The 12,357-nt window shown below is 44.6% G+C and overlaps 1 protein-coding gene across 1 annotated transcript in view; it reads right to left on the reverse strand.

Moving 5' to 3' along the window:
* Positions 1-12,357, reverse strand: part of CSMD2 (CUB and Sushi multiple domains 2) — a gene marked incomplete at its 5' end in the record, with an annotated part of 488,286 nt that overhangs the window by 432,957 nt on the left and 42,972 nt on the right. Inside the window, one exon of the mRNA XM_081146285.1 lies at positions 730-946. Within this exon, the coding sequence (XP_081002411.1) occupies positions 730-946 (217 nt within the window). The remainder of the gene's footprint in view (positions 1-729; positions 947-12,357) is intronic.

Raw genomic sequence — 12,357 nt, forward strand, 5'->3', positions numbered from 1 at the left:
TGCAGTGGAGCAGGGCAGGCCACCATCAACCAAACCTCAGAGCAGTAACTCTGGAGCCTTTACCTCTGCCCAGAAAAGCCTGCCCTTTCTGCAGAGGCTGTAGCTTCCATCCCTGCCTCCTTCCTCCATGAGAACTCTCACTTGTGAGGTCAAGGTTACAGGAAAGCAGTCTCACCTTCTCCGTGGTTTTCTCATCCATCAACTGCAGTGGGGTTTGAGAGAGTGAGATCTTCCCCAAATTTCAGATTCTATACCCACAGCCAAGGCCACACAATGCAAGGCAAATTCCAACAAAGTATTAATGGTTTCCAAGTATAAGATGCAAGACACAGCCACTATTATTAGCTTTCAATGCACATCTCCTGGGCCCAAGGGGAGAAAATTAATTTCTGTGTGTGCAGAGAATAGACACCAACAGATATTCGTACATAACACCCAAATGCACACAAAATCGGTTTTCAATAGGAAAACCTGAATTCTTCTATAACCCTTTTATGTCTTCTGTCGCGTCTTCCCAAATATCCAACTCATCAACCCTGCCTACTGGGTACTGCTAAGCAGGAGAAAGGAACTGGGAAATGTAAAGAAAGCAGAAGAGTTGAGGGCGGACCTCATAAAAACAGAGGTCTTTGCTGGTGACCATAAATCTTTCACTCCCGTGGGTTGCTCCTCTCAGTGAGTTTGGCTCAGGGCCCAGCTACCTGCTGTGGGGAAGAGGGCAGGTGGTACCTGGTTCGCAGGTTCTCCGGCCGGGGTGGGCCATCAAACACCGACAGGACATCGAAGTCCTCTTCCAGGGCGAAGGACTGGAAGACGAGCTGGATCCTGTGCTGATCCCCTGCGGTGATGGTCCATGTGCAGTTGGCATAATTGGGGTAGCCGTATGGGAACCCTGGGCTCTCCACTGTCCCATTGGGGCCCTGCAGTTGGAACGTGCAGTTCTGGCCTGTGAGAGAGAAAGGGAGCAGTTCAGTGTGGCCAAGAGAAGTCCTAGAAGCTTCCTGAGAGACAGGAGCAATGCATTAGAGGATCATGAACCCACTGTTCCAAGTATGTCCTCTGGGCCAGCCCCACGCTCGTCACAGAGGGAGGGCAAATGGGTGATTGACACTGAGTGTGCCTGTTGTGCGGCACCCTGGCCTGGTGATACAATGTGCATCACTGTGGCCAAGCATCAGAACTCTGTGAGGCAGAGCACCAAGGCTCAGAGAGAGTGAACAAAAAGGCAACCAGACCAAGCAGAAGTGGAGGTCCTCTTTACAGGAGATGCCAGAGTGACGACGTCAAACCTTCTCCATATTCCACAGCCTCCTGACTCTCTAGGCCCCTCATCTTAGCTACTGTCCTCTCCTCTCACTCCCCACTGAAAATAAAAGCCCTCAGTGGGCATCCCGGCTTCCCAATTCCAAACCCATCTAGCCTGCCCCATGCTATCTTCCTTCCTCCTCAGAGGAACCACCTCTCCTTAGATCTTAACATTATGGACAAGAAAGGGGGTTCACTGGAAAGTAACCTCACAGGGTGATCTGATCATAAATTCCTAAATGGGCAGGTTATATTGGGTAGTCACACCCCAGGCATGTAACTTCTCTAATAAAAGGTTTCTCTTTGCCTTAAGCAAGCCTTGCCCATTGTTGCTGTGCATCTAGGTTAACAGGCCCTTGAAACACCTCTTTTCAGACCCCTTAGAAGAAAACCCACCCTCCAGAGAGCATCATCCTCACTACCCTATAATCCCATCCCTGCCTGGCTTTCTCCCGCCTTCACGTAATCTTCCTTGTGTTTCCTCCCTAATCCCAATGCATAAAAGCTGCCAACTGTCGGTCTAGGAAGCATTTTCTAAGTCTGTTGAGATCTTGTTTCAAGGCATATCCTCTGGCTCAAATAAGCTTTTGAAAAAATCATCTATAGATTTGGACGTTCTTATATCAACATAATCCTTCCGTGTGCCCTTCGGACCCCATCCCTCCCTCCTCTTCACGAGCCTTACGCACGCTTCTCTCTTCTACAGGGTACACATGTTTAAGCGTTTCCTCTCCACTAGAACCTTCCTATTTTAAATGTGCTCAAGACTCTATCATAAGAAAGCAATTCCCCCCTCTCCTCCTCCTCTCACTCCAGCCTTATGTCTGTCTTCCTCTTCACAGCCATATTTCTAGAAAACACAACCTCTCTACAATTTTTGTCTCCATTTCCTTATTTTCCTCTCCAGCCCTGCTGCTTCTGCTTTCTGGTCCAGGTGACCTACCCAAACAGGTGTACTGAGGTCACTGATGGGTCCAGAGGGTCTTTTCAGTCTTCATTTAACAGAGTTCTCTCTCAGCTGCCTCTAACACTGGTGTTCACATACACCCTCCTTCTGGAAACAGGTCCTCCCAGGCCAGAGGTCTCAGACCTCACAGTGCATGCACACTGCCTGGGGACAAGGCTGAACTATAGATTCTGATCTTGCACAGCATCTGGGTGGGAACAGAGTGTCTGCTCCTCTAATTCACTCCCTGGTGCTGCAGTGATGCTGCTGCTTGGGGACCTCCTCACTGTTCTTCAGTAAGAAAAAAATTTCTTAAGGTCTATGAGGGTCTCTGCATGGTCTGGCAGCTAGTGGTTCTTAGACTGGTGTCCACTAGTTTCCAATCAAACCCCACCCTTGTCAGTCCTTTGTATCTGCTACACCCTCTTACTGCACAGCCACAGGACCTTTGCATATGCTGTTTTCTTTGCCTAGAACACTCTTCCCTCCTTCTTGGCATATTTATCTTTCAGGCTGTGGTCAAGTGTCTTTCCTTGACTATAACAAACCCCCTATTACATGCTCTCATGACACCATAACCTCTCCTTGGTAGAACTCATCATACAAGCAAATTTCCATGTTTCTATGTGATTATTTCATAAATATCTGTCTCCTTGCCAGGCCGTAAGCTCCATGAGAAAGCAGACCACAAGGGAGTTTTCCCATTTTTAAAGCCACACACCAAGCTCAGTTACAGGCACATGGTAAGTTCTCAATAATTTAACACACTGTTTGTATCTGGTGAGTGGTTAGACACTCTCCTAGCAACTTTACATATAATGACGTGTTTAATCCTCACAACAGCCCTAAAGGTGGACACTATCAAAATCATCTCCATTTTACAGATGAAGAAGTAAGGCAAAGAGAAGTTAAGGGAGAGGGCCCAAGGCCCACCGTTACTTGCAGATGGGATTCAATGTAAGCTGTCCATGTCAGGTCTACCCACTTAACTATGATGCTAATGCCATTAACTCACTATTTTTTTAAAGCACATGTTAGCGATTAACTGACAAAGGACAGTTAATGGCTAAAATGACTAATATTTTTAAAAATGCCTTAATACAAAGTATCCCAGTAAAAGAGCAAAAAGTTAAGGTCTTCTGAATAAATGCTAAATGGGCATTTAATAAAATAAGACGTGTAAACCTGATTAAATAAGCACTCGGGACTAGGAAAAAGATTATTTCCTTAACCATAATAAAGCATCATTTTGGACCAATTACCTACATGGTACTTATGGTGAAACACCTGATTAAGATCAGGAATGAGATGGAAATGCTACTATCACCTCTGAGATTTCACGCCTTATTGGAAGAGCCAGCCCCTGCGACACAAGGAAAGGAAATGAGAAAGAAGCACACATATGGTCTGTGGATGATATGTTAATATGCCAAGAAAACCCAGGGGAATCAATTATAAAGTTATTAGAACTAATAAGAAATTGCAGTTAAGTAGCCAAGTGCGAAATAAATATACAGAATCAATAACATTTCTGTATGCCAGAGACAGATGAAAATATAAAGAAAACCAGTACTATTTATAACAAAATGCATATAATAAATACAAATAAATAATAAAGAATGTGTAGGCACTGTAGGAAAATAACTTTTACAGAGGGATAAAAAATCTGATTAGAGAGACATAGCATAATATTGAGTGGAAAGACTACTGAAAGGTTAATTTAGAATATTAACCTTTGGAAAAGTTATTGAAAAGTTAATTTATAAGCTTAATACAATTCTGATCAAAAGTCCAATGACCTGTTTTAAACTTAGTAAAATGATACCTAAAGTTAAGTGGAAAAATAGGCAGTTATAGACAATGCAAAAGCTTTAAAAGGTAGTCAATGTAGTCATCTGATCCTACAAGATACTACACAGAATCATCAAATGACGCTTATGAAAATCATGTGGAGGTGGTCCAAGAGTGGACAGGCAGAACATGAAATGCTACTGCAGGAACAGCCTTAATGCACATAAAAATTGAAATATGTGCAAGATATTAAAAAATCGATGAGAAAAAGGAAAACATTTTTGCAGGGTCAACTAATTAACTGTTTGGGAAAAGAATTATCTCCTTGACTCACACCACATACTAAATAAATTCCAGATAGAATAAAGAGTTATAAGTTATAAAGAAATCAAGCCAAAAACATAATTAGAAGAAAATATAGGGAAATAATGACCTAACTGTGATTTTCTGAACATTAAAGCTGTGGAAGACACAAGAGTGAGTTTTATACAAAAAGTATTAATGGTTGTATGTCAAAAACAGAATCAAAATCAAAGGGCATACAAACAATTCAGGTAGAAAAGTAACTTCCTTAATATAGAAAGAACTTTGACGAATCGATAGTAAAACAAGCAGTACTATAACTGAAAAATTGGACAGGGTCTTGAACAAGTTAGTTCACAAAAGAAGACGTAAGTGGCTCAGGAACTAGGAAAGTGTTCAGCCACAATAACAATAAAATGAAGCTTCTATCCCCACAACTTCCAAAGGAGTTCCCCAGTTCACTTCCCTAAACTTCCCTCCCCGGCAGTGAACCAGATCTTCTCGGCTCATGCTCTAACACCTGCCGGGTGATGTCACTGCATCGTGTCCTTCCTTCCCTCTCCTTCCCTCTCCTTCCCTCTCCTTCCCTCCCCTTCCCTCCCCTTCCCTCCCCTTCCCTCCCCTTCCCTCCCCTCCCCTCCCCTCCCCTCCCTTCCCCTCCCTTCCCTTCCCTTCCCTTCCCTTCCCTTCCCTTCCCTTCCCTTCCCTTCCCTTCCCTTCCCTTCCCTTCCCTTCCCTTCCCTTCCCTTCCCTTCCCTCCCTTCCCTTCCCTTCCCTTCCCTCCCTCCCTCCCTCCCTCCCTCCCTCCCTTCCAAGTTAGACCCTGTGATAGGTCATGGGCTCAGATCACAGACTAGACATAAGCAAATACATGTACATGTGAGTCTCTTTAACAGGTGATAAAGGGATGCACAGAGTGATTCTGGAGTACAGATCCCACGAGAGCCACACCTTAAGCGCTACCCTCATTCATGTCCTGGACGACCGTGGATGCCAACATTCACCACCATCTCAGCATCCCGGACTGCTGCCTTGGCTCAGGGGAGCACAGTTTGCAGTTGCTGATTCAGAATCTGGGTATGAGTGTTGAAGAAATAGATGGAGGCTCAGAACAGAGCCCCAGGAAACACTATGTATAAGGGACAAAGAAGGTGACAGAGTAGGGGCAGGGAGGCAGGCAGAATGGTAGGAAGAGAACCAGAGGGTAAGTCCATACAAGAGAAGGTGACTCAATGGATGGAGCACACAGAAAGGCTAAGATGAAGGTCTTGGAGGAGGCCTCCTGGCCTGATGTCTAAACGGTCCCTCTGGAAGTAAGAATGCTGAGAGTGGGAGCTTTGTCCTGGCTCCTACTTCATCCCCAGTGCCTAGAATTCAATAAGTATTTCTAAATGGATACATGAATTCCAGCAAAGGCAGGTGGCAAGGTGAACAGAGGCCCCAGATTATAGCAGGTAAAGGCTAGACTGGCTGGTGAGAAGGTGAAGGCCACTATATTTTAAACAGTAATATATACATTTTTCTCATTTTAGAAAATTTGGAAAATACAGGCAAGAATAAAAAAGAGGAAACATTATAACCTCACCTTCCTTCCAGAGGCAACTGCTGTTAATATTTTCATTTATTTTTTCTAATTTTTAATGCATATTTCACACTGGTGATTCAGTGTATATATAATTTTGCATTTTCTTTTTTCAGTATTCTTCAGTCAAATCACAGAGGCCATGGGCACTTGTAATGTGCACTGATACACATATATGCAACACAAAGATTACAAAGAAAAATTAATCTCTCCTCTCTCCCTTCCACCCAATCCAAAGTAACTGGAGTTAACAGGCAGGTAGAAATGTGACCTCCAACCTTCTCTTCTCACATGCAACCAATGGACACAGTAAGGGAGAATTTTTATTATTTTGTTTCAAAAATGAAATCAGAGTTTAGCTCATTTCTCTGCAACTTGCTTTTTCACTTACCAATCCATCAGGGACACCTTCCAGGTCAGTAGATACATATCTAACTTGTTTTGTCTATAAATGTGTAATATTCCACGGCATGGATGTATCTCAATTTATTCAATATGCTCCCCTGCTGATGGCCAGTCCTGTCCTTTCTTGGTTTTCTTTTGCAACAACTCAGTAAACATTATAACATGAGCTTTTCCCAAAGATATTGAATCTGTTCATAAACAGCATTTTAAATGGATGCACAACATTCCAATATATGGTTAGACTAGAATTTACTCAACCATTCCCCTATTGTCAAACATTTCAATTGTTTCTGGATTTTTTCCCCATTATAAATAAGACTCTTAGGAGGGTCTAGTGACAGAATGCTGGTCAGTGCAGTGGAAAATACTATTCCATGGCCAGAGTCCCAGAACGAATGTTCACTTTTGTGGTAGTGGCATCCAGCTTTGGCTTCGGGGGAGGAGGGTATTGTCCTTATTGGGTTGGCTGACCTCCACGACAGGCATTGTCGGAGGTGGGTAGACAGGGCTAGAAGCCTTACTTGTTTGGAAGTCTCCCTGAAATCAAATGTATGTTAGTGAATTAAGAAAGTTATAACCCAGAGCAGCCACTGCAGATTGAAATGCTAACCGAGTGGGAGCCCATGCCAAAGTGGCTAAATGTCCTTTCATGCCTATGAAATGCTGAGTTTCTTCCAAGAAAAAAGCTACCTGTTCCTCACTCCTAAGTGACCAGCTTGCTGACTGCAGACAGGAAAGCTGCTGCAGACTTTCATCTGAGGGCACTTTGCATTTCTTTCTCAGTGCCCAGGATGGTGTCTGCCTTCTCTCACTCTTGCCTCTAAGTCAATGCAGCTACCAAACATGGCCAAGACCATTTTGGGCTCGAGAACTATCCTGGAGAACTATACTCTTCAGGTTGTCCACGTATTTGTTTTTGGATGACTTCCCTGAAATAGGCTTCCAAAGTACAAGTTACCGGGTCAAAGGATACGCTCTGAGGCTTGGGCTCTGCATTGCCCATTTGGTTTATTTCTTCCCAGAAAACGTCCACTAGTTAGTCTCAACAGTTTTTGCCTATTTGATAGGCGCAAAAAATGCTCATTATTTTATTTAGCATCTCTTTGTGGCTCAGATTCAACATTTTTTCAAACTTTTCCTAGTGATCTTAACTCTTCCTTTTGGGAACTATCTGAGCTCTTGGGCTCATTTTTCAATGTGGTGTTTGTTTTGTGGTACCGATTTACATATTTATACCCTCTGCACCCTATGCAGTACATACGTACATTCTGCAGCCGTTCTGGCCTTTTTATGCTGTTTGCCATAGAGGTTTCTCAATCTTATGTACTTAAATCTTCTATAAGCTCTTGCCACTTTTCTTATCAATTTGTACCAACTCTTTATACAATCCAGATTTCACTCTTGTCGTCTTTGTTGCAAACACTGTTTCTGCCTGGTTGCGTGCTTTGTTTTGTTTAGATTTTTCATGTAGATTAAAATGTTCAGTTTGCACAGGCAGTCACATTTACCTGTCTTTTTCTTGGTGATATGTTTCCATTTTGGATGCTTAGAAGGACTTCACTCTGGCTTCTCGTCTCACTCAACAGAAAAGCCAAAGTCCTTGCTGTGCCTCAAAAGTTCTACCCAACTAGACACCGCTGCCCCTTCAGCTCCTCTCCTGTCTCTCATCCGCTCATCCCTGCGATTGCCACGCTGCGCCCTGGCTGTTCCCTAAGCCTATCACATGCCCACCTTGGGACACTTGCATTTGTTCAACCTGCAGCCCAGAAAGCTCTTCCCCAATACTGTGTGATCCACTCCCTCACTTCCTTCAATCGGAGCCAAGTATCTCCTCAGGCCTCCTTCCTCTCAAACCAGGTGCTCCAGGTTCCTGTTTCCTTTTTCTCCACAGCACTTAGTGAGCACCCTCTGATATATTTTCCTATTTATCTTCTGTCTCCCCCAACCCTCCATTAGAATGCAATCTCCATCCAGCACCCAGACCTGTATCTATACCCAGGAGATGTTCACATAAGAGCTTTTGGTTAAATGAATGAATTCTTGGATAGTTATCACCCACCCAGCTCTCTGTGCTTGGAATGCTCTCTCTCTAGTTCCTTCACCCAGCTAACCCCAGGCACTTTAACAATGACTGCCTCCTCCAGGAAGCCTTTTGGGAACCCTCAGGACAATAGCAAATCTTCCTTTGCCTACTCGTCCTTGTGAGTGAATTAGTGAATATCACTGCCTTTGCCAATGGTGAGAGCATGATATGTTTGTGTGGTTTCTCCTCCAGCAACCTCCTTGAGGTTTTCTATCTTTATCTCCAGCACCTCACTCAGTATTTGCCCACAGTAGACACTTGGCACGTATTTTTGGAATCAATGGATGAGTGAAATGAATTTTTTTTATAATACTCAGATAACACCAGCTTCATTTGTCTGTGTGTTTATGGTTCTGGAGGTGGCTTTGTGAAAAGGCTACAAAAAGTCTTGGGTTCAAATTTCTGTTATGCCACTGAATACTTTGTGGAAAATTTATATAAAACTCTTTACACCTTAGTTTCAGTATCTTTAAAATTAGCACCCACCTCTAGGATGGCTATACAGATTAATGTGATAATACCTGCACCCGACAGACAGTAAGTGATCAATAAATACCAAATAATCTTTCAGTGAAGGTTTATACGTCTCTTTATGTAGGTCCCAGTCACATCTTGTTAAGGTTATTCCCAGACATTTTATGCTCTTTTTGTTACTCTAGTGAATGACATTTTCCCATTATTTTTTTTCCTACCTGGTTATTACTGCTATACAGAAAACCTATTGATTTTTATACATTCATCTTGCGTCCAACTGGGTTTCTGAACTCTTATTAATTCTAAAGATTTCTCAGTTGGTTCCCTTGGGTGTTTTAGGTACACAATCATGTTGTCTACCAATAATGATAACTTGGAGGAGATAACTCTTTTGAGAAGTTTGGCAGGAAAATTCAATTCAATTCTGCAAATATTTATTGACTGCGAAGGTCAATTTTGGACGAATTTAGTGGAAGATGCCAGTGGGACATCCAGATGGAGATGGCCAGAAGGCAATTAGGTCTGTAGACTAGAGTTTGGGAGCACAGCCTGGGCTGGAGATATGGATTTGTTGGCGATGTGCAATTAATGAAACTGGCCTAGGAGGAAGGGCAGAGGAGAGCTGCAGATGCGGGGTAAGTAATCACGCCAACTGAAGACGCCCCACCTGCCACATGGAGAGCCAACTGTGCCCCTCGAGTCCACAACAGGACTCTGGCGAGGCTCCATGCACACCTTCTGGCAGGGGCACCTTGTCTGCACAGATGGGAGGAGCAGGGGTCAAACACTGTCTGTGGCCCTCTACATTTACCCTTCAAGAATGGACTAGAGGCCACAGTTGCAGAGATGCTGGCATTGAGCCTCGCTAGCCCCTCTCCCCCACTCATCACGCTTCAGTCACACCAAATAGCTCATCTACATACACCACAGGCCCTTTCAGGCCTTTACAATACTTGGCCCTTTTCCTAGAATGCCCTTTCCCTGCCTTCCCAACCTAGCAAACCTTACTCACTGTCCCAGATCCAGCTCACATAGCACCTCCTCTGAGGAGCCTCCAGTGGTTTCCTGGGCAGCCATGCTCTCTCCCCACCCCCTTCTCTCTTCCTCCCTCTCTCCCTCCCTCCCTCTAACAGCCATCCACCAAATTCCAGCCATCTTCCCTCCCAATCTGTGCCTTTCAAAAAAAATTAAAATGACATGCCACTTGAAATCCTTCAATGGCTCCTCCTGTGTGCCTAAATATGACACACAAGAGCCCCACTAGCTGGCCCTGCTCCTCTCCCAGGCTTCCCTTCTTGCTACTCTTTCCATTAAAGGACACTCCAGCCCAAGTCAGGCTCCATTTGGTGCCTTTAATGCTCCACACTCATTTACTCACTCTGGGCCCTCAAACATGCTGTTCCCTCTGCTTGAAGCATCCTTTCCCCATCCTCTGGTCTGGCCAACTCCTGTTCATCTTTAGGTTGCAGCTTAAACTTCACCACCCCCAGGAGAACTTACTGTCTGTGACACTAAGGTGTATTGTTCCCATTCCAATACACACCCAAGCACACGTGCTGCTGCTGTCCTCACCACGCCCTCACCGTGCCCTGTGTTGCCTTCATCACACGCAGCACGTATCATAGCATCATTTAGTGTCTGTGTTCCCCAGGAGGTTTGGATTCCTTGGGGGCAGAAACCATGTTCTGTCACATTCACACTGATCCCCAGCACGTTGCCTGGACAACAGGTGCCCCATAGAGATTTGCATAATGGCTGCACCTTGCACACAACTCTACTAGGTCACACATCCCGCTGAACTGCAGGCCAAGAGCTCCTCCAGAGTCTTGCTCCTCTCTGCAGTCTCAGTGTCAAGCTCCAGGCCTGGTATAGGTTGCAGATGTGCATTGAGTTCTGGATGAGAGAATTATCACAGGTGTTTCTAATGAAGTTGTACATTGATTTTTTTTTCCCCTAGCAGTCTTAACAATCAGAGAAATTTCCATTGATGTGTGACGGTCTGGTCCAGGGTTTCCAAACCTCAGCACTACTGACATTTTGGGCAGGATAACTGTTTTTTTTTGGGGGGGGGGGGATAGTCCTGTGCATAGAAGATGTTTAGCAGCATCCCTGGCCTCTCCCCAGTGAATGCAGAGTAGCACATCCCAGTTGCGACAACCAAACATGACTATAGACATTGCCAAATCTCCGCTAAGGGAAAATCGCCCCTAGTTGAAAATCACTAGTCTAATTCCTAGCTACTTGGGAGCTCTTAGTGAAAGCTAGAAATAATCTCTCTAGGATAATACATATAGGACTCTAACTTCCCACCTTTTTCATTCATTTCAGGGAATTCAAAGACCAAAGAAGGTTCTTCATCTGTGTTATGCCACAGTCCCCTCTGGCAGCCTGGTGAATCCTCAAATGATGTTTTTAAATGCATAAAACAAAATATATAGAATTATATTGATATACAGTTTTCAAAATATTCTGAAAATGTGTCATATAGTGATATAGGTACTCCTTCATTAAAGCATATTAACGAGGTCTAGCAGTGGGCTTGGTACATACTGGGGCTTGAGGCATAAACGCTATTTCCAGACAGTCGCAACAACTGTGATGTTCTATGAAAACAGCTGTGCTCATATCAGTGACAAATTCATGGGCACTGCTAATACTGCAGTGCTTTGTTGCCTAGACTCATGATTGGCAGAAATACTAAGCTTCAATAGGAGATTAATGAAAAAAAGAGGCAATTTTCCCCATTTAAGTTAGGGACCCCCTACATTCTATCAAGAACCCAGAGGTCCAAGCCAAATTCAACCTTCAATTCAGCAAGTCTGAGGAGGGCTGCTTAGCTCCAGGTCACACGTGTAGGGGTGGTGGGGAAGTAAGGGGGGTGAATGTTGTACATGGTCCATGCCCCCAAGGAGTTCACAGTGGAATATAAAGACAGCCAGCCATAGCCCATTTTCTAACTGTGTCTCCACTTGACAAGCAGTTCAGGGAGACCTCGCTGTTGGATCCCGGGAGAATAGGGGTGAGCACACACACAAACCCAGAAAGACTGGTGCTTCTGTGCAGGTTTGAAAAGGAGCCCAACATTTATCCACCCGCTCCACGAACATTATCTCCCTACCATTTGCTATCACGCTTTGAAATGGCTCTAACGCCCCATCCCTACCCGTTTACACATGAAGAAACTAGAGCTCCTCAAGGCTGAAGAACATGCTCAAGGTCAAACAGGGAGCAGTAGGAGAGCTGGGATTCAAACCCAGATCTGTGCCAAAGCAAAGCTCAGGCGCCTCTCCCGGCAAGGCTCTAAGGATTCCTCCACACACCATCTGGGGACACCCTTCCAAAGCTGAGGTCCTGTTTCCACTCTGCATCCAATGCTGGGGGCAGAGCCTGGGACTTATTGAAAAGGGCCTGACGCAGCTGCTGTGCCTCAGGGACTGGAAACAAAGCAGGGTCTCCTTCTTCCTCCAA

This window comes from Miniopterus schreibersii (assembly GCF_964146895.1).
Source record: "Miniopterus schreibersii genome assembly, chromosome: 8".
Lineage (NCBI taxonomy): Eukaryota > Metazoa > Chordata > Mammalia > Chiroptera > Miniopteridae > Miniopterus > Miniopterus schreibersii.